This window comes from Athene noctua, chromosome 12, assembly GCF_965140245.1.
Source record: "Athene noctua chromosome 12, bAthNoc1.hap1.1, whole genome shotgun sequence".
Lineage (NCBI taxonomy): Eukaryota > Metazoa > Chordata > Aves > Strigiformes > Strigidae > Athene > Athene noctua.
In genome coordinates this window covers 5775802-5793916 of record NC_134048.1, presented here as the reverse complement: position 1 = coordinate 5793916, position 18115 = coordinate 5775802, and the positions used below count along the sequence as shown (strand labels likewise).

General features: G+C 45.8%; 1 protein-coding gene across 1 annotated transcript in view; it reads left to right on the top strand.

Moving 5' to 3' along the window:
• The window catches only part of FGF18 (fibroblast growth factor 18), a 72939-nt gene extending 56554 nt beyond the window's left edge, over positions 1 to 16385 (top strand). The window contains exon 5 of the mRNA XM_074916021.1: positions 15451 to 16385. Within this exon, the coding sequence (XP_074772122.1) occupies positions 15451 to 15717 (267 nt within the window). The 3' untranslated portion in view covers positions 15718 to 16385. The remainder of the gene's footprint in view (positions 1 to 15450) is intronic.
• The last annotated feature ends 1730 nt before the right edge of the window (positions 16386 to 18115 follow it).

Here is an 18115-nt window from a genome sequence, read left to right as displayed (position 1 = left end):
CTAACAATACCAGCATATGCCATCTGGCTTTGTTCTCCTCCTCAGTCAGCAGTTTTGGATCCCCCCCAGTTGAAAACCTGCTTTGAATTTAGTCCTTTTTGTTTCCCATAATCACCTACAAAGGGTATTACAGACTGGAGCAGGTTGTTGTTGTTCGCAGCTGGAACTAGTGACAAATGCAAGAGCTCCAGAGATGGGGCTTGCTCCCCGCCTTGGAGCTGGTTGTGTTGCAGGCAAACAGGCTAACCCACAGGACTGAGAAGAGCAGCCTTTGTGTCTTTTTATTTATTTAGTCAGAAGTTGCACCTAAGCCAGCATTTCTGAGCAGAGGTCATCTGATGGAGCTTTCTCAGGAGCCCCAAACCTTGTGTTTTTTCCCTTGCTTGGTAGTTACCACATGTGTGTTCACAGCCACCATTGGCCGAAGGGCTTGGAGTTGTTTTGGGCAGGTTTCTAACTTTATTTATTATCACAGCATGCAACTGCCGAGGTCTCCGACGCTCTACGTGCTGCTTATGAAAACTGGAGACAGGACAGGTGTTATACAGAGAGTGACTTTTCTGTCTAAGGCGACCAGCACCGGTGGAAAACAAATTGGATTGTGTTTTTTCATTGACTCTTGGTATTATGTTGAAGAAGGCCCAAGAAACATTTCTCTCTTTTTTTGACCATATTTTTTTGTCTCTGAGCTTTTGGTGTCTCTGTATACACATTTAGAAATTGTAGGTCCTGAGTTTTCTGACTGCTGAAGTTTTCTACAGACTACTGAACGTTATCATAGAATAGTTTGAGTCGGAAGGGACCTTTAAAGGTCATCTAGTCCAAGCCTGCCTGCAATGAGCAGGGACGTCTTCAGCTAGATCAGGTTGCTCAAAGCCCTGTCCGACTGGACCGTGAATGTTTCCAGGGATGGGGCATCTACCACCTCTCCGGGCAACCTGTGCCAGTGTCTCACCACCCTCATTGTAAAAAATTTCTTCTTTATATCTAGCCTAAATCTACCTTCTTTTAGTTTAAAACTGTTACCCCTTGTCCTATAGTAACAGGCCCTGCTAAAAGGTTTATCCCTGTCTTTCTTATAGGCCCCCTTAAAGTATTGAAAGGCCGCAGTGAGGTCTCCCTGGAGTCGTCTTTTCTCCAGGCTTTTTGGTGGAGTTATATTACAAGGAGAGAGACTAAAATATGAAAACTCAGAAGAGGAATGCTACGTGCTTTTCTTAAAACCTTTATCTTTTTTTTATTATTGTTCCTGTTTGTTTCTCCAAGGCTTCTTACAAACATGGGGAGAAGGGGATTCTGAGAGGTTCAGCAAGGAGAGGTGCAATGTGACTTGTCTGCTTGTGACAAGGCACAACTTTACCAGTCACCTAGAATGCAAGAACTCTGAATATTTGCAGTAATTCAATGTTAGGGGAGGAGAGGAGATAATGGTCTCTGCGGAGGAGCTCTGAGTTTCTAACTGTGATTCTCCTGGGGAGTCCTTCTGTGGTTTTTCTGTCTGCCTTAGCTTCTCTTATCTCATGCACTGAGATAAGGACATCAATATAGAGGTGACCTGATGTTTGTAGAAGACTGTCAAAGGTAAGTCTTTTAAGTCTCCGGAGCAAGGAATAGTGTGAGCAGGTGGCTGTTAATTAGTTTGGCCACCTCTAACTGCCTTGCTGAGTCTGTCCTTACATCAAATCCATGCTCTCTAGAATTACAAGACACTGCAGAGATTTTCTTTTCCTGCTGTGACCCAATCCCCTTGTCAGGAGAGCATTTGCAAGCAGTCAGTGATCTCTGTGAAGCTTAAATTGGATCTGTCAGCACCATTACAAGGTGACCAAAGCCCTGACTCTTCCTCTAGGCACTGCTAGGGCTAGTGGCTGGTACATGGTGATCAGAGCATCTCCTAATCCCCAGGCACTGTTGCCAGGGAATTTCCGGTGGTTCTCTACCAGCCACGCATGGGATCATACAGTCTCGTCAACACTAGTGCTCAGGAGAGCAAGTCAGGATAATATTTTGCACTCCCAGCTATAAAGGGAGAGGAGAGAATAGGCCTATTTTTCTGGACGGACCTTGGCTTCCTGCAGAGCTGGCAAGTGGGAGTTGAGGCTGGTTATTGCAGTGGCGAGGGAGACTTCAGTTTTCAGAGCAAGGTATAGAGGCAGGGAATGTAAGTAATGACTGGAAGGAATCCAGAAGATTTGAGAAGAATGGGAAAAGAACTAAGCACATCTTTGATTTGATCCAGAAGTTTCTTCAGAAGATGCTCCAAGCCGTCCCACTAATGTTCTTCCATGGCATTAGGTGGATTACATCTTTTCCAGATCCAGCAGCAATATTGTTCCCTGCTGGTTTCATTTTGAGAACAGCTTCATCTCTCAGTGTGTTAAATCACTCCTGGAGCTCTTCCAGGACAGAGAAGCAGGTGGTGGGTGCTGGAGCCATCTTGTCAGGGTGGGATGGGACTCAGAGTGCACGTGGAGTTGGGGCAGCATGGTGACTGTCAGTTGTGTCCTGTGCTCCTGTGTAATGCTGCTCCACATAACAGGGCTGTAATCTTGAAACTCTGAGCCTGCAGGAGACTCCTATACCACTGTAAATGGGTAGGTTCTTTTGAGGTAGGATGTGGCTACAGATAAAACTCCAGAAATAGAGGCGTTAGAAAAGTGACAGACAGAATGGGGTGTATCACAGGTATCACCCCTGCCAGCTCTACAGAAAGGGAGAGCAGGAGGGTTGTATACTGAGAAGTCCCTGCTCATTACATCACTTCAGCTCCTTCTAAGAATTCAAGCCTGAGAGCATCTGATTATATAAAATAGGTGATTTCCCACCAAATCTGCATGCTGACTTGCGTCATCTCTCTATGGGTTTTCTTTCAAAAATCCTTAGTGATCTGGTATACACACACTCTCAGAAAATCATTATAGTATACATGCATTATTTTTTAAAAAGCATTGTATATATGCGTTATTTTAGAAAAAGCATTTTAATGAGTTTGGTTTTATTTCTCTGTTCTCTGTGCTTAATGTGAACAGTGGGAAAAAACTGTGCAGTGAAAGGTAGGAACCCCCTGGCTGGTTGGGGTGTCTGAAGCATTGCTTCAGATCAGCGACAGGTAACTTGGGTGCTTTCTGAGGACAGCTTTGCTGCCTCTGGTGCTGAAGCCCTCCCAGTGCTCACAAAGCACAGAGGAGCAGTGCTGAGCTTGTGCCCTCGAGCACGGTCCAGCTCCTAAAGAAAAGCTGTGCCAGTGGAAGCGTGGCTGTGCCAGGGGCACGTCACTGTGCTGGGGGCTGGCGGTGACGTGGCTCTGCAGACCACCATCACCTCTCCCCCAGCCCTGACCAGCACTGCTGTACTGATACCACTTACAGCATAGACCTGCCTCTCAGATGTAAGATTTTTTCTGGTGTGATAACTGCTTTCCAAGCCAATATATTTCTTAATGTTACCAGAAAGTTGCTAATACCATATGGCAAGGCTCTCTGTATTTTTGCAGGACAACAAACAAATTGTTGCTAGATGCCAGACTGCTCTGGCAGAGCTTTATCACTGATGCCTGCCAGCAGTAGCCTTTAGGGGATAGTAATAATTTGGGGTTGTTTACATTACAGCTCTAAAATAGGGGTTTTCTTAAAACATGTGTGTGTTTAGTCAGGAAAGTTGGCTAAAAAATCTCTGACAGCATCAGAGGGAAGGTGCTCGCTATGGCCCATGCATGAAGTCTTGGTCCTTTATAATACCCCTGGCCTTCCAGGAGTGTGTTATGTTACAGGAGCTCCAGATGGTTCAGTGGGAGCCACCCTTGGTAGAACAAAGAGACTTACCTGCGTAGGAGACACCAGGGGGGTTCTCCAAAGCTTTATCAGTGTACCAGGACCAGCTTTTTCATCAGCTGACTTTGGTCAAGTCTGAGGTTGAGCTTTCTTGAAAACATACCTTTGAAACACTGATGGGGGAAGCCAGTGCCTTGCCATAAGGCCAGGGGTCTGTGATAGCCTGAGACAAGGTGACTCGGGGGGAAGCTCCAAGCCTGATGCCCTTCGCGTGCCCCAGTCCTGCGTGGCATTTGGGTTTGAGTCTTTCTGGGGCCTGCCTATGCTGGGGACTGTCCTGACGGCCAAATGTGCTACAAAGATGTTGGGAGGTGTGTGCTGAGGGCAGAGGGCCGCTCAGAGGTTTGCAGTTTGAAACTCTGATGCAGTAGATGAGGTGTTTGCACTCCTTAGCTTGTGTATTTAAACTCATGCCTAACTGCATCTTGGATTTGGGGCAGAACTCTGAGTTTCACAGGGTTTTGATGCTCATCCAGAATTTTTCCCGGAGTTGCACAGTATTGAAAGGGGCTTGTAAAACCTAACAATTTCTGGGGCTGAATGCTGAATTTGCAACAAAAACACAACCAGAATTAGTGGGGTGTCGGGTTTAATAGCGTGCGTTTTGCGGATCTCTCTGTGACATGTTCAGCCATAAACTATTCTGACTTGGCATCTCATGTGAAAGCAAAACTTGACATGGCTTTTGCTGGATCTTGCTCAGATCTCATTTTGAACTGCAGTCTGGTTCTTCATATGGAGTGGGATTGGTCCTTTTTTAAAGTGAAGTGTTCCCAGGCTTTTGCTCCCCTGTGATTTTGTTTTAGTTTAAGTCATCTAAATAAATGCTTTCAATGGAACCTGGAGCCAGGCCACCTTGGACCCTGTCGTACTTTGAACAGGGACCTGATCCGAAACCAGCCTCAAATGTCTGAAAATCTTGTTTCAGGGCCTGCAGGATTGCAAAGGTCTTAAAAGCAATGAGATGACAAAACCAGTTTTCATTTGATTGAGCCATTAGAATCTTCTGCATTCACCTCATCAGGCTTTTTCCTGCAACCAGTGGAAAAAATTTTGAGTTCTGAAAACTTAGAAGCTGAGATTCTCGTGAAATTAAAAGCAGAAGTGGAAGCTAAAATCAGCAGTCACCCTCCTCCATTCTCAGCCCCCAAATACTATGAGGCTTTTGGTACACAGCAGCCTTTCACGGCTGCTTCTTTCCCATTGTGGGGTCATCATTCAAACTTTTGCGGATGTTGGTGGAATTTGTATCGTCTGGTTCATTTGTTGCAGTTTCAAATCTTTACAGTGGTGGAAACGTGTTAGAAGAATTCCCCAAGGAGCGTTTGCTAGATGTTACGGTAGGGATGTTATTATCCCACAGTTTCAGGGCATGTGGACACAATAATTTCTCATGTTTCTTCTCAGTAGGTGTAATGTGCTCAGATCTGGCCAGACCCCACTGTGCACCCTCCTTAAGGGGCTGTGGTGGCTCTGCCCTCCATTGTGGAGCCGTAGGTGGCACAGGGACGAGGTGTCGCAGCCTGAGGCGGGTACGGTTGTGCTGGGTTTGCACACCCACGAGCAGGAGCCCTGCTGGAACAGCTCCTGTCTTTGAGCAGAGGCAGCTGTCAGGTGCTGAGCATTAACTGGCTTTTCCAGGAATCCTCGCTCGGGATGGCACACTGTGTAATGCTTCCCAAGAAGCCATTTATGGTTGAGCCCGGTGAAACTACTTCCCAGTGTTTATTGCATTGAGGCTGCCTTGGCACAAAAGTGGATAGACTGCGGGGCTGCGGTTCCTTCAAAGTGGTAGGACTTGGTGTGAGCTCGCTGGACCTTTGCAGAATTAATATTTGCTATGAGCAATGGGCCTTGTCCTGCCTGGTTCAGTAGTTGTGACAGTTTGTTTACAGCAGTGTTTTGCACAGAAGATTCTCTGGAGGTGGGAAGGAGAGGGGAAAATGATGTGAATGTGGGTAATGAATTTTGTGGAAGAAGTTTAGCTGTTTTGTAGTGGTGTGGGATAGCAGGTGGTTGATCTTGGTGTTGCAGAGAGAGTAGAGTTCATTTTGAAGCTCCGTGTGCAGAAGAGGGAGAGCAGTTTGGTGGATGCTGATAAACGCTGAATGGCTGCAAGGCTTGGGAAGGAGAGATGGGGGAGTTTGCAGAGAGAATGCGGGTAGCTGGGGAATGCTGGCAGTGCTTGAGCTCACATGACACAAGAGGTTGAGGAGATGGAAGAAACGTGCTTGTATGGAGAAGAACCCTTTGTTTCACAAATGGTTAAAATTCCATCAGTTCTTAACAGAGTCTGTGTGTGCCTGTAAGCTTGAATGCCAAGCTCTGAAGGCTGTCTGAGCCAAAAGACTGTGGTATTCATGCCACTGAATGGAGAGAGAGAAACTTATGGCTCCATGTAGGCCAGCGTCTTCCCTTTGCTGATCAGTTGTTAGTGCTGTATGTGCATTTTACCTGCATGGTCTGATGGATTTAGGTCACAGGTTTCATAAATGCAGCACATCATTAAGCACATTGATGTCCACACTCTGTTGCTGGGGTTGGATTTGTATTTAGCTGCTTTGCCAGGCAGAACACTGGCAGTGTTGATTGGACATCACCTAACATCTTATAAGAGTAATGTCTATGCTAAGACCTTCTCTGCTGCTTTCAGCTCTTGCAATCTTCTAAGCACCCCAGATGGATGCTGATCCTCTCAGGCCGAGCAAGGACAGGAGGTTTTGCTTTAACCAAACGGTGGGTAGAGGAGCTGTGCTGGACATGAACTGTGAATCCTGCGAGCAGGGCTTCCTTGGATGGTAGTGGGAACATCTGAGATGGAACTGGTGCTTAATACATCATTTCATGGGCCAGACCACCTGGTCAAGAGGTCATCGTAGTCACGTTTTAGCCATGTATGAACATCTCCAGTCAACTTAAACTTCTCAGCACAACCACAATGCTTTAGGTGTTTGCTCTAAAATAAAGCAAACAGTTCCTCACACTTTTATTTTAAGAAATAAATTCCTTCATGATACTGGTTTTACGCTAGAGAGGTGCAGTTGCTCAGCTGAGGATGTGAGTGTCACAGCCCTTTATCTCCCAGCTGCATCTGGTCACCAGAGAGCTGTGTAACAAGTTTATGGATTTCTTGTGATTCCTCTTTAGAAAAATTCATGTTTTCATTTGGATATTCCTGAGAAGCACTAATTCTCTCTCAAATCTGAGTTCTGCAAAGTCAAGCTTCACATTGCAAACCCAGCTTGTAAGCTTGACCTCTAAATCTTTTTCTTATCCGACGGCTGGAAGCTGTGTATTCCCTTCCAGAGGAAAAATACCACCTTCTTGAAAGCTACATGATAATTTAATTTAATCCTTTCTGTGTTCAAGGAGCAAGTGTCACCATAAAGCTGCTAACATTCTGTCCCCTGTGTTTCTTGGTTGTTGCAGCTGTGTGTCATGTTGGAATATTTCAGTTCCCTAAGGTTAAATGTTAATTAAAATTATTGAGAGGGGGTCCCTAAGCCCTAGTCATGCCTCACTCTGTTTGGGTGAAGAGGGTGTGCTGTATGTGTCTTGTGCTGACAAGTATCAAGTTGAATTTAATTGCTTTCGTCAGAGCATCTTACCTCCCAAGTGCAATTTTTGGTGGTCTTGAGTGTCTCTAAGATCAGGGTGATGTTTCTTCTAAATGTTACTTTGAAAATACACTGATGTATTTAGCTTGCAGCAAGAAGCAAAGCAATGCAGCCTTGTCTTCCTCAAGTGGATGCAGTTGAGATGCACATTCAGGTGGATCCTGCTCTTTAAAGCCTGTTTCTACTTGACTCTCAATTCATTTCTGGAGATGAAGTGAGGACAGAGTCTAATTTTGAAGTGGAGAATAAAACTTATGCTCCAACAGTAGCAACAGATAGTCCATTTGATATGGCCATTACAATACCATTTTTAAGGTCAAAGAAAAATAGATCTTGCTTAAATACATTTTTGTTCTTGACGTTTTCTTACATTGTCCTTTGGATACTTAAAGATAAGAAGTTTTCCTAAGGGAGGACAAGTCTCAAAAGCCTTGCATTTGTTGTATACAGATGGAAGCTTGTCATTCACAGTCTGAAACCATTCTGGATGATCGTTTTTAATGGAGGGCACTTGATTTGATCATGGATTTCTCTTTTTTCTTAGTAATATAATTTGACACAAATAGAACTGATGCCATCCTGGAGACAATCAATGACCTTACCTGTTCCTACATTTGACTGATTTAAACTTGTCCCAGGGAAACTGGTGTCACTTCCAGAGTGTTGGCTGAATGAGATTGCACTTGTTTGAAATGATAAATTAAAAAGTTACAGTGTATATTTTTTTAATGTGTATTATGTGTCTGGGATTTACCAGACCTGCCATGGGATCAGCAGCTGTTTTAGTCCTGTGTTCTTGCTCCAGTCATCTCTAGACCTGATGTTTTAAACAATTGGAAAAAAAATTCTCCTATAGTGGCATAGGTGCCTATATAATGAATTTAAGTCTACATTAAATGTGCTACTGCTCTTAGTTGGCTTTTATAGAAAGTTCTGAACTAGGCTGTGGAGTCTCCGTGGAGGCTGAAAATGACTGCTCAAAAAGGAAACACAGCAAACCCCGGCAGTGCATTTAAACAACAGGTTGTGCTTTGTATGGGTGGGTGAAAATGCCTCCCCAGCTCTTGCCATACTTAGCACCTAGAAGTGTACATGCAACTGGATCAGGTAGATGCAGGTAATGGTAGATGCAGGTAATGGTAGATGCCATAGATCTGCTCAGATGTCATGTCTGAAACCTGCCTGTGGTTTCAGATCTCCTGAAGCAGAAGCTTCCTATTGCAGGAAACCCATAGTTTTGACTTAAATTTTCCTAAATTTTCTGTTGGTTTCATAAAGTTCATTTAAAAATTGATTGACATTTCTTGTCATTAATAGTAAGTACACGTAGCTCTCTGAAATGCAGTTAGGAATTTGTGTTAACCAAATGTACATCTTTCCAGATGAAGCCAACCTAGTTTGCTCTAATTACTAATATGAGCCGTCCTGCTGTACTGTTGGCAATACATGTGCGTGTGATGGAAGGAGCAGGTTAGGAGGCATGTCCTGGCCTAGCCTCAGCCTTGCTTGGTTCATCCCTACAAACACTCCTTTCATCTCTCTATCCTCCTGTTTATCCTGTGACAAAATGCTCTTCCAGGGCAGTATCAGGGGTGTTGAACAGGTATTAGAGAAGTGGAATTTTGGAACGAAAGGTAGAAGGAAGAAAAAATTTTGAACTGTTCTCTTCATTCCTTGGCGCTTGCAGCTTGTGTCTGGCACAAACAGGGACAGGGCTCTGTGAAGCATGTAGGTCCCATCCCACACGTGCAAGACTGTGCCTATATTTGCATGCTTTCAAGAGAGATGGGATACATCCCCCAGTGCATGTGGGCAGGTGGGTGCAAACATGGGCATTGCTACTTTGAAACTGGGCCTCTGAATGGGGATGTACCCTCTCTTTGGAGAATCTCCTCTGCATGGGTTTTGTATTACTTCCCCTGCTTTGTGAATGCACTTAGATGTCCTGTATACATAATTGACCTCTCTGCTGTGCTGGCAGACACTTTTATTGACCTGCCCATCATGACTCCTAAGTATTTTCCTCAGAGGATTGTGCAGGTTCAGAGGGCAGAGAGCTGGAGGAAACGTACATGAAGCTGAGTAACTCTTGGCAGTTATAGATGCGGCTTCCCTGATTTACAGCCTGATCTAGAAGCAAGAATGTGCATTTGGGTCAAGAGGTGTCTTTGTGGTCAAGATGCCTTGCCATAAATCCAGAATGCTGAGCATCAGGATGCTTATGACGGATCTGTCCTGATAATGCTTATAAAGTGCATGAGGATGGCTGGGCCCAGGTTACCAGCAGCCAGAGCACTCAGGTTGCCGTGTTGCGAGGGGGTTGTATTTCCCACAGCATTGTTGGATCTGGCAGCTGATGTACCCACCTCGTTGTCGCACCTTCTGACCTACCTTTAAAAGGTGTAAGTATGAAGTGGGAGAGGTGGCAGTACTAAAAGCTGCAACATTAACACAGCTCCTGCCCTATCTTCTTCCGCTCAGGATTTTCCAAGCCATGTGGAGTGAGTCTGGAGGAGGCTCTGAGAGCATTACCTGTCTGACTTTGAGCTGAGCTTGTGCAAAACCATGGGGAAGTGTGTTTCAGGAATGCTTCCTGAAAATCTTATGTCACTAGGTACATGCTGTGTGAAGAGCTCTGGGCCTTTATAGGAGGTTATCAGTGATGCTGTGTGCACCAGCCCTTGGTCCTCAGCTGGGGATGCTTGCTGGGACTGCTGAGCCACACGTCTCCTGAAAACCCAAGTCTTCCCTGCTGTCATCGTTCCAAAATTTAGGAAATACAAAGCAGGATTTGTCTGTATAGTATGCAGTGTGTTGAATCTAACATTGGCAGCATTTGAGGAAAATTACAGCAGCCCTTTGAAACAATTGCTGAGCTCAGTGGGTGTGCCTTGCACCTGGGGGTGGTGTGAGATCCAGCACAGTGGGGTACCACTGCTCAGAAACCCCCTCTGCCTGCCTGTCTGCAGAAGGGGAGGGAGGGTTGCAGAAAGGGTCCATTTTCAGGGGTTTTCCTTGAAAAAACCCTAGGTGCGTACACTTCTTGGAAACCTTTTGCTTGAGCAGTAGCTTTCCCCACTCTGTGATTTTTAAGAAGTGGGAGATTGCTTTCTTTGCAGAGGGAATTGCTCCCACTTGTATGGAGAGCTGGTATCTCCACAATTTGTCTTCGAGCCTGGGGAGCTGAACTTGTGGAAAGGTGATAATTAAACAGGAGAGGGATCCCGTTGTCACTTGAAAGGTTGAGTCCCACTGCACCCTGTGCTAAGCAGGCATTCCTGGGTTGTCACAGATGTGTTTCCTATGGTTTGGTGTTTGTTATTATTTGCAGCACATCATCAGTGCATTCAGTCGGCTTAGCAGAGGGCTTCTAACTGCTGCATCATTTGCAGAGGGGAGAAGTGTTTTAACAAGCTTAGCTAACGACAGCTTAACACAGCATCACCCATAGGGCTTAATTTGTGCCCTGATTTTGCAAACAGAGAAACCTTTCAGTCTTAGAGGCATCTCTCCCTGCACTGTGGTGTTACCCGAGCTGCTTGCGCGAGCTTATTGTTGCCGTAAAAGCCGAGTGAAGTTTGGATTTGCCGGTGCCCACTGAGCCAGATTTGTGAAGCATAAATGAGAAAACCTGCCCTGGCCTCCCTTTCCCATAAAAAGCTGCTCAGGTGGCTTAGTGTGGCAGGCTAATAGGGAGAAGGCGGAGGCGGTGGCTGCACCTGCTAATGCTTTGGCTCAGGCTGGTGGCACAGAGGCTGCCGCAAATTCCCCCTGAGCAGCAAGCTGTTAGTGGCAGGAATGCCTCGCTCGGAGGAGCGCTCCTGCTACGACAACAAAGAGCCCTTTGATCCTTTCCATTTGGAGAACTTAAAACGAGAAAGCCAAACTACAATAAGACCAAGTTGGGTCATAAAAAGGAGAGCAGGAGCACCAAAGCACTCCGAAGTGTAATTGTAGAAGCAGCAAATGCTTTGGCACTTAATTCTGCTTTAGTGTCAGTTCAACATGTTTCACGTTTAATACTGGAGAGCCCGTCGCCAAATGCTCTGCACAAACAATCCGGTGCTGCTCCTTGGTAAGCTCAGGGCACTCGGAGAGCCCCTGGCTCCAGCGCAGCTCCTTCAGCTCCGCTGCCTTCAGCTGCACGTGGATGGAATTGGCCCGTGGTGTATAAACAGTCCCACTCTCAAGATATCCCTTTCTGGAGGGGGAGCCTTGGATAGCTGCTGCAGCTCTAACCCTGCTTGATAAAGGGACTGGAACCACTTGGGTCCACTGCCTTGTCACTGGGCAGTGGCTTGCTGGGGCGGGTCCCCCGCTATTATTTACAGGAGGTGGTCCAGCAGAGCCAGTGCTTCATGCTGCTCGGGCTTTACCAGCACGGCTGTGCTTTCCCTCGCAGACCTGGGCGATGCCCCAGGGGTTTCTGTGGAAGGTAGTGTTTAGATCAGGCATTTTATAAGGCATTTATCAGAAGTCTGGCTGACAGCTACCACATCTTCCCATAGCTATTAGGGGTGAGTTTAAAGAAAAAATGCTCTGACTTACTTCTCTATGAAGAACTGAGGTGCAAATTGTTGCCTCCGTGGTGGCATGGCCTCATTTCATGGCCAGACAGCAGCCCCTGGGGGCAAAATTGGCAATTTGGGGGTGGCTTGCCACAGGTTTGAGGAGGTGGTGATTTGAAGAGGGCCTGTTCCTTTTGTGGGAGCAGGGTTGTGCCTCTGCAATGGCTCTCACCCTGCTCTAAGCAGGGAGCTTGGCTGGACATGCTGCCTGTGGAACGGTGGTGAGCAAAACACAGGAGCAGCTCATCCCCTAAGCATGTGTGGGACATCTTGGGGTCACAAAGCCCTTGTGCCTACCGTGCTTTGTGAGGCTGATGGGAATGCGGGTCCTTCCCCATCATGTGGCAGTGCCATCACACCAGGCCAGGCCATTCCTGCAGAGCTCTGAGGCTTTCAAGAACTCTTCTTTATTTTAAAGAATCAGTTCAAAACATAAACCTCCACATTCTGAAGGGCAAGCACTCTGCAAGGTGCACCCTGACAGTTAAGTATGTATGAAATGCGGCTTGGCAATGTCTCTCAGCTGACGTCTGCGGCAGAGGGTGCAGCTCTGTGTCAGCAGGAAGCGATTGCTCTAGGAGCTCCTGGGAAAGGGCAAGCAGGTGGCTGGAGGAGGGAGTGATGCTCGGCCTCTTCTCTTCCTTCCTTCTCTCTTTGGAGGAGTGAGGAGATGGGTGACAGACCCAGTGAATGTTTTGTGATGTTTAAATAGGGACACAATTAGACCTTAAGTGATGGGCACCTTCTGAAAACAAGGTCACACTTAAAAATTATTGAAAACCCTCATAAATTGCTTTTTCCCCTAACAGATTATCATGGGTCAGCTCTCCATGGTGTTGGCAATATGTGTGAGCGATTTATTCTATTGGGGATTATAACAAATGCTGTAAAATCATTTTGTAAGTATCTGAAAATCGTTTGTCTGTCTCTGACGTGTCTTAGCATGTATAGGAATGCTCCGTTTAGGGAAGTGAGGTCCTTATCCTGATTAATCTCGAGGTACTTGTAGATGTTACTGTAATTTCATGTTATCAAATCATTTAGCTCTTCCTCTTCCAGAACGAACTTATTTTATCTCATGCACCTTGTTTACTTCAAATTAGCCCTGAGGTTGGCCTGAAGTTGCACCTTATTATTCCTCCACCTCCTGTCTCTGTCTTAGGCTCTGTTGGCAAATTTGAAGGTACAGGTAAATACTTCTTGTTACTAATAGAATAACTTCCCCCTCCTACACACACGTTTTCTTTTCATTCCAGTCTTCGTTTTCCATGAGAAACTGACATTGCAGTACAAGCAGAAACCTCCCAAATTGCATGAAAATGCCTTAATTCTCCTAGCAACAAGGTCAGGGCTCAAATCCAGGACCTTTCCACGAGTGTGGGGGAAACAGCCTTTCCAATTACCTGCTCCCCCTGCGGTATGGATCCGGTCGGTTCATCAGCACCTGGGTTTTGGTGGATTTGAAACTCAGCCATGGTATTGTTTAAAAATTCTCCATTCACAGGGGAAGGGTTTGTAGTGGGCTGAGCCCTGAGAAACCTGGGGCTGGTTTTATGGCTTCCCATTGAAACCTGGTGGAACCCCATGGTGTCGACTGATTTCCCCCTTCCCAACTCATGTGGCTTTGATCAAACCCAGGGCTCGGAGAACAACCCCCCCAGGATCTGGAACCACTGAGCTTTGCCCAGTTCTGTCATTCATCAAAGTGTTTGTGAGCTTCCAGTTGTAGATGATAAAATTAGGACCTTTGTGCCTAGCCTGGGATGGAGATTGTTGATGGCATATGGCAGATCTGGCTTTGTCCCCATATAGGGCCTTATAGCGGCCTTCCAGTACTTAAAGGGGGTCTACAGGAAAGGTGGGGAGGGACTCTTGATCAGGGGTGTAGGGATAGGACAAGGAATAACAGTTTTAAACTGGTTTAGGTTATATTTTCTTTGAGGATGGTGAGACACTGGCACAGGTTGCCCAGAGCAGCTGTGGCTGCCCCCTCCCTGGCAGGGTTCAAGGCCAGGTTGGACGGGGCTGTGAGCAACCTGGGCTGGTGGAAGGTGTCCCTGCCCATGGCAGGGGGTGGGACTGGATGATCTTTAAGGTCCCTTCCAACCCAAACCATTCGGTGATTCTAACTCCCTCCAATGCTGCGTATGATGTGTAAATTAGAGTCCTGAATCCAGCCTGAGATCCACGTGCTGCTGCATTCAAAGTGCAGTTCTGGGTCTGTTAGTCTAGGTCTCCAAGCTGAGCTGAACAGTTTGCCAAAGTCTTGAACTAGCAGCTGCATCGGGAAAGGAGTCCCAGCAGGGTGGGTGTTTTGCTGCAGGTGATTGGGGAGCAGCACTCATGCACAGGAGCTTCTGGCCTCCAGTTCTGTGCTAATCCTGGCTCCCTTTGTGAGAAGGAAGGTAATTTAGGGACATGGCTTCCTAAGCCAGGTCCTTGAGCTTTGTGTGGTTGCTTTTAGGCTGAGATTGAAAGTCGGGAAAGGGAAGGATGATGTCCCCTCTGCCACCAGAAATAAAACCATCTTCCAAACGAAAACCTACCCTGAGAGAGCAGGCGTGTAAAATGAGGCTCTTGTGTCACCCCTTCTGGCAGTGGAGCTGGGGCGGGTCTGGTGGCTGAGGACACTGCTGCCACACTGGGATGCTGTTGGGATTCCATCCCATCTGGGGAGCTGCGCCAGCGTGGGGACAGCCCCTTCCGCTGCTCACGTCACTCAGGGATGTGACTTGGAGCTAAGCCTGGGGTGTGCAATGCGGCTCCACAATCACCACTGGTTTCAGGGCTCTCCAGGGTCCCAGGGACTGGAGTGGGGTCGGGGACCTCAATGCCTCCAGCACTGCTCTGGCTCATCCCTGGAGCTCCATGCACGGTGACAGGTATCATGCCCGGGGCAGAGTTTTCAAAGCACTGGGAAGGCTTAGACTAAGGCTTGTAATGATTTTGATGGAATTTGGATAGTTAGGGACACAAGGCCATAAGGTATTTCAGAAAACATATCAAAAGTGAGTAGGAGAAGGGGAAACACTGTTGTTTGGCCCATATGTGATTCTGATTTTTAAATTTTTTCTGATTAAGTATGATATTTCCCTGGCATGAGTTCAATTCATCCTCCTTTCCTAATGGGAAAAGCAAAGCTAAATGTCTTGTTTTGCTTGCAGTTGAAGGAGCTGCCCTGGGTAAACTTAAATGTTGTCTTTCTCTCCTTGGATAGGAGTGTTTAAAAAAAATTAAATTATGACTTCATGCTTTCTTGCTTTTTCTTTTTTTAATCATTTCTATTTCAGCTGATGTTTGTTACTGCTCCAATTAACAATGTTTGAGCCAAAACCAAGGTCCAGATGTGATTATTTTATTGATGCCAAATTGGGTTTTGGTCACTGAGCTTGCATTTGGATAATGAATTTTTTTCTTTTTTTTTTCCTTTTTCAGCCTGATGGCACCAGCAAGGAGTGCGTCTTCATTGAAAAAGTCCTAGAAAATAACTATACGGCACTGATGTCAGCAAAATATTCAGGCTGGTATGTTGGATTCACCAAAAAAGGGAGGCCACGAAAAGGGCCCAAGACCCGGGAAAACCAGCAAGATGTACATTTTATGAAGAGGTACCCAAAGGGGCAAGTGGAGATACAGAAACCTTTCAAGTACACGACAGTCACCAAGAGGACTAAGAGAATACGACCCACCAACCCCAGTTAAAAATAGACAAAAACAGTGTCACAATAATAAACCACAAAAAAAAAAAAACTGCACCAGAGGAATATTTTTACATTAAAAATAAGGAAGAAGCTCTATTTTTGTACATTGTGTTTAAAAAAAAAATAAAAATAAAAAAAATTAATAAAAGACTAGATGGCAAACGCTGGGGAAAAGCTGTTAGGGATTTATTGTGACTTGAAAAACAAAATGAACTGCTTTATTTAAATTGACTTCTTGTTGATGATGACACACAGGTGCTTATTTCGCTTTTTTGGAAAGGACAACTTTTCAAGCATATCCCCAGAGGAAAAAAAAAAAAATTAAAAATAAATAAATAAAACCAAAGAAAACCAAAGTTCTTTCCCAAAGTTACTGAGACCCTGCCCCGAAAAGTGCCGGTTTTGCAGTAATCTATTTATTGTCTGCTGCACGCCGGCCCAAGACAAGATGGTGTGTGCCGCAGTGATTGAGTTTCCGTGGAGTTCTCGACGCATCGATCTTCTGTAACCTTTCTGACGACATAAGGTGTCACGACTCTGTGATCCTGCATTATGCTCAGTTCTGGAGAATGCTGCTAAATACATTCAAGTGACTACAAGATGACCTAGTACACCAATGATAAGGGAATATTTTAAAACCAGCTATATTATATATATTATATATATATAAGCTATTTATTTCACCTCTCTGTATATTGCAGTTCCATGAACCAAGTATTACTGCCTCAACAATTAAAAAAATTATTTAAAACACATGTATATATTTTTGATGTTCACACTTCTTTCCCCTCCCTGAGTAGCATTTTTTTAATGCATATTTTTCTTTTACATGAGGGCAACAGGATATGTTTGGGGTAGTTTCCCCACTATAAACTTCACTGTTAGTTCTGTAATTCCTCCTTTTCCTTAATACCATCTTCCTTTTCCTCCCTTTTTGTTTCCACAAGGAAGAAATCTTGTGTGGGGTGATGATGGGCTGAAAGGGGGGGAATCCACATTGGCGTTTTTCAAGAGCAGGAGTTAAATTTGATACTTTTCAGCCCAATAAATATTTCCTAAAGCTTTGGCCAAGTTAGAGGGTAAACTGGAAAATTAGCATCTGACTCAATTAACACGTACTTATGTGTGGCTTGTGTTTCCTTGGCTGGAGGTTTTGAGATGGGCTATTTATTTCAGCTATTTGATCAATATTGTATCTTTTAAAACTTGCCCTCAACTGGACAGATCCCTCTCCCTTGCCCTACATCGTTCTCCCAGCCCATCAGTGACTTGCTTTCCTGGTCAGTGCAGCCAGCTTTCCTCCCACGTGTTTTGTATAGGATATGGATGATGTAAAGCCACACATAAACCCAAGGTGTGAACCTGTATATATAGACTGAGCCACGCGTGGTGGTGGGGTGAGACAGTGTTAAACAGAGAGTGGGAAAAAGAAGCAAGATGAAATAACTGACCTCAAACTTTAGCTGAAGTGACAACCGAGACCTAGTGAAGCTTTAAGGAGAAGCTTGCTTGACTTTTTCCTTCTCTCTGTGTGCAGACATTGCTACACTCCCTAATTCCATCCAGGGCTGAAAATGCTCAAAGCCACTAAGAAAGCTTTTTCTTGTTAATCAGAAGAACAACTCTCCCCAGAACAAGCTTTCTCAAGATAACTTTGAGAGCTGCAGCCAAATCCTACAGATCAAAGCCATTTGGGAGATGGTGCAGATGATAAACATGCAAGCTTGAGGATGCTTATCTGAACCAACCTCCAAACCTCGCAAGCCTAGAGAAAAATGAACAGTGCTAACTAAGCAGGGTCACTCCACGCTGCTCCACAAAAAGCCAGGCAGCCTTACAGGTGATGCCTTCACCCCAGCTGAGCATGGGCGGCCACTCGTGCAGCCCCTCTCCCAGTGAATATACTGGGAGCTGCTCTCCTGGTGCACCTGGAGGCCAGCATGGAAGTGGGACATGATGGCAAGGTGGTGGAATTGGTTGGTGGGGGCTGGAAGGCTTTGCCAGCTTTGCCTTCAGATTGATTCATGTGGGAGAGCTTTAGGGAAGGTTCAGAGGAGCACTGGGGGTGGAGGGCTGGGAGCGGCTGGAGATTTGCTGTCTTAGTACCTCCAAGAGGAGAAACCCCATTGATTTCCAGAGTGAGAAAGGATTTATGGGTGTCTTTTTTTCTCCTTGAAATATCGCCATGGCCTGTGGCACTGATGTCAGAATGACAGGGTTTGTTTGCCCTCGGGGAAATTCAAAGGGGTGGAGGCGGTAGATGCTGGAGAAGTCTGGGCAGAAGGGATCTACTGTGAGGTTGAGAGCAATGAGGGAGGATCTGCTCCCTGTCCCACGATGCCTTCTGGGTTTGGAGACTGGCAAGTGGGAACCAGTGGCCATGCAATTGCTGGTAGGGA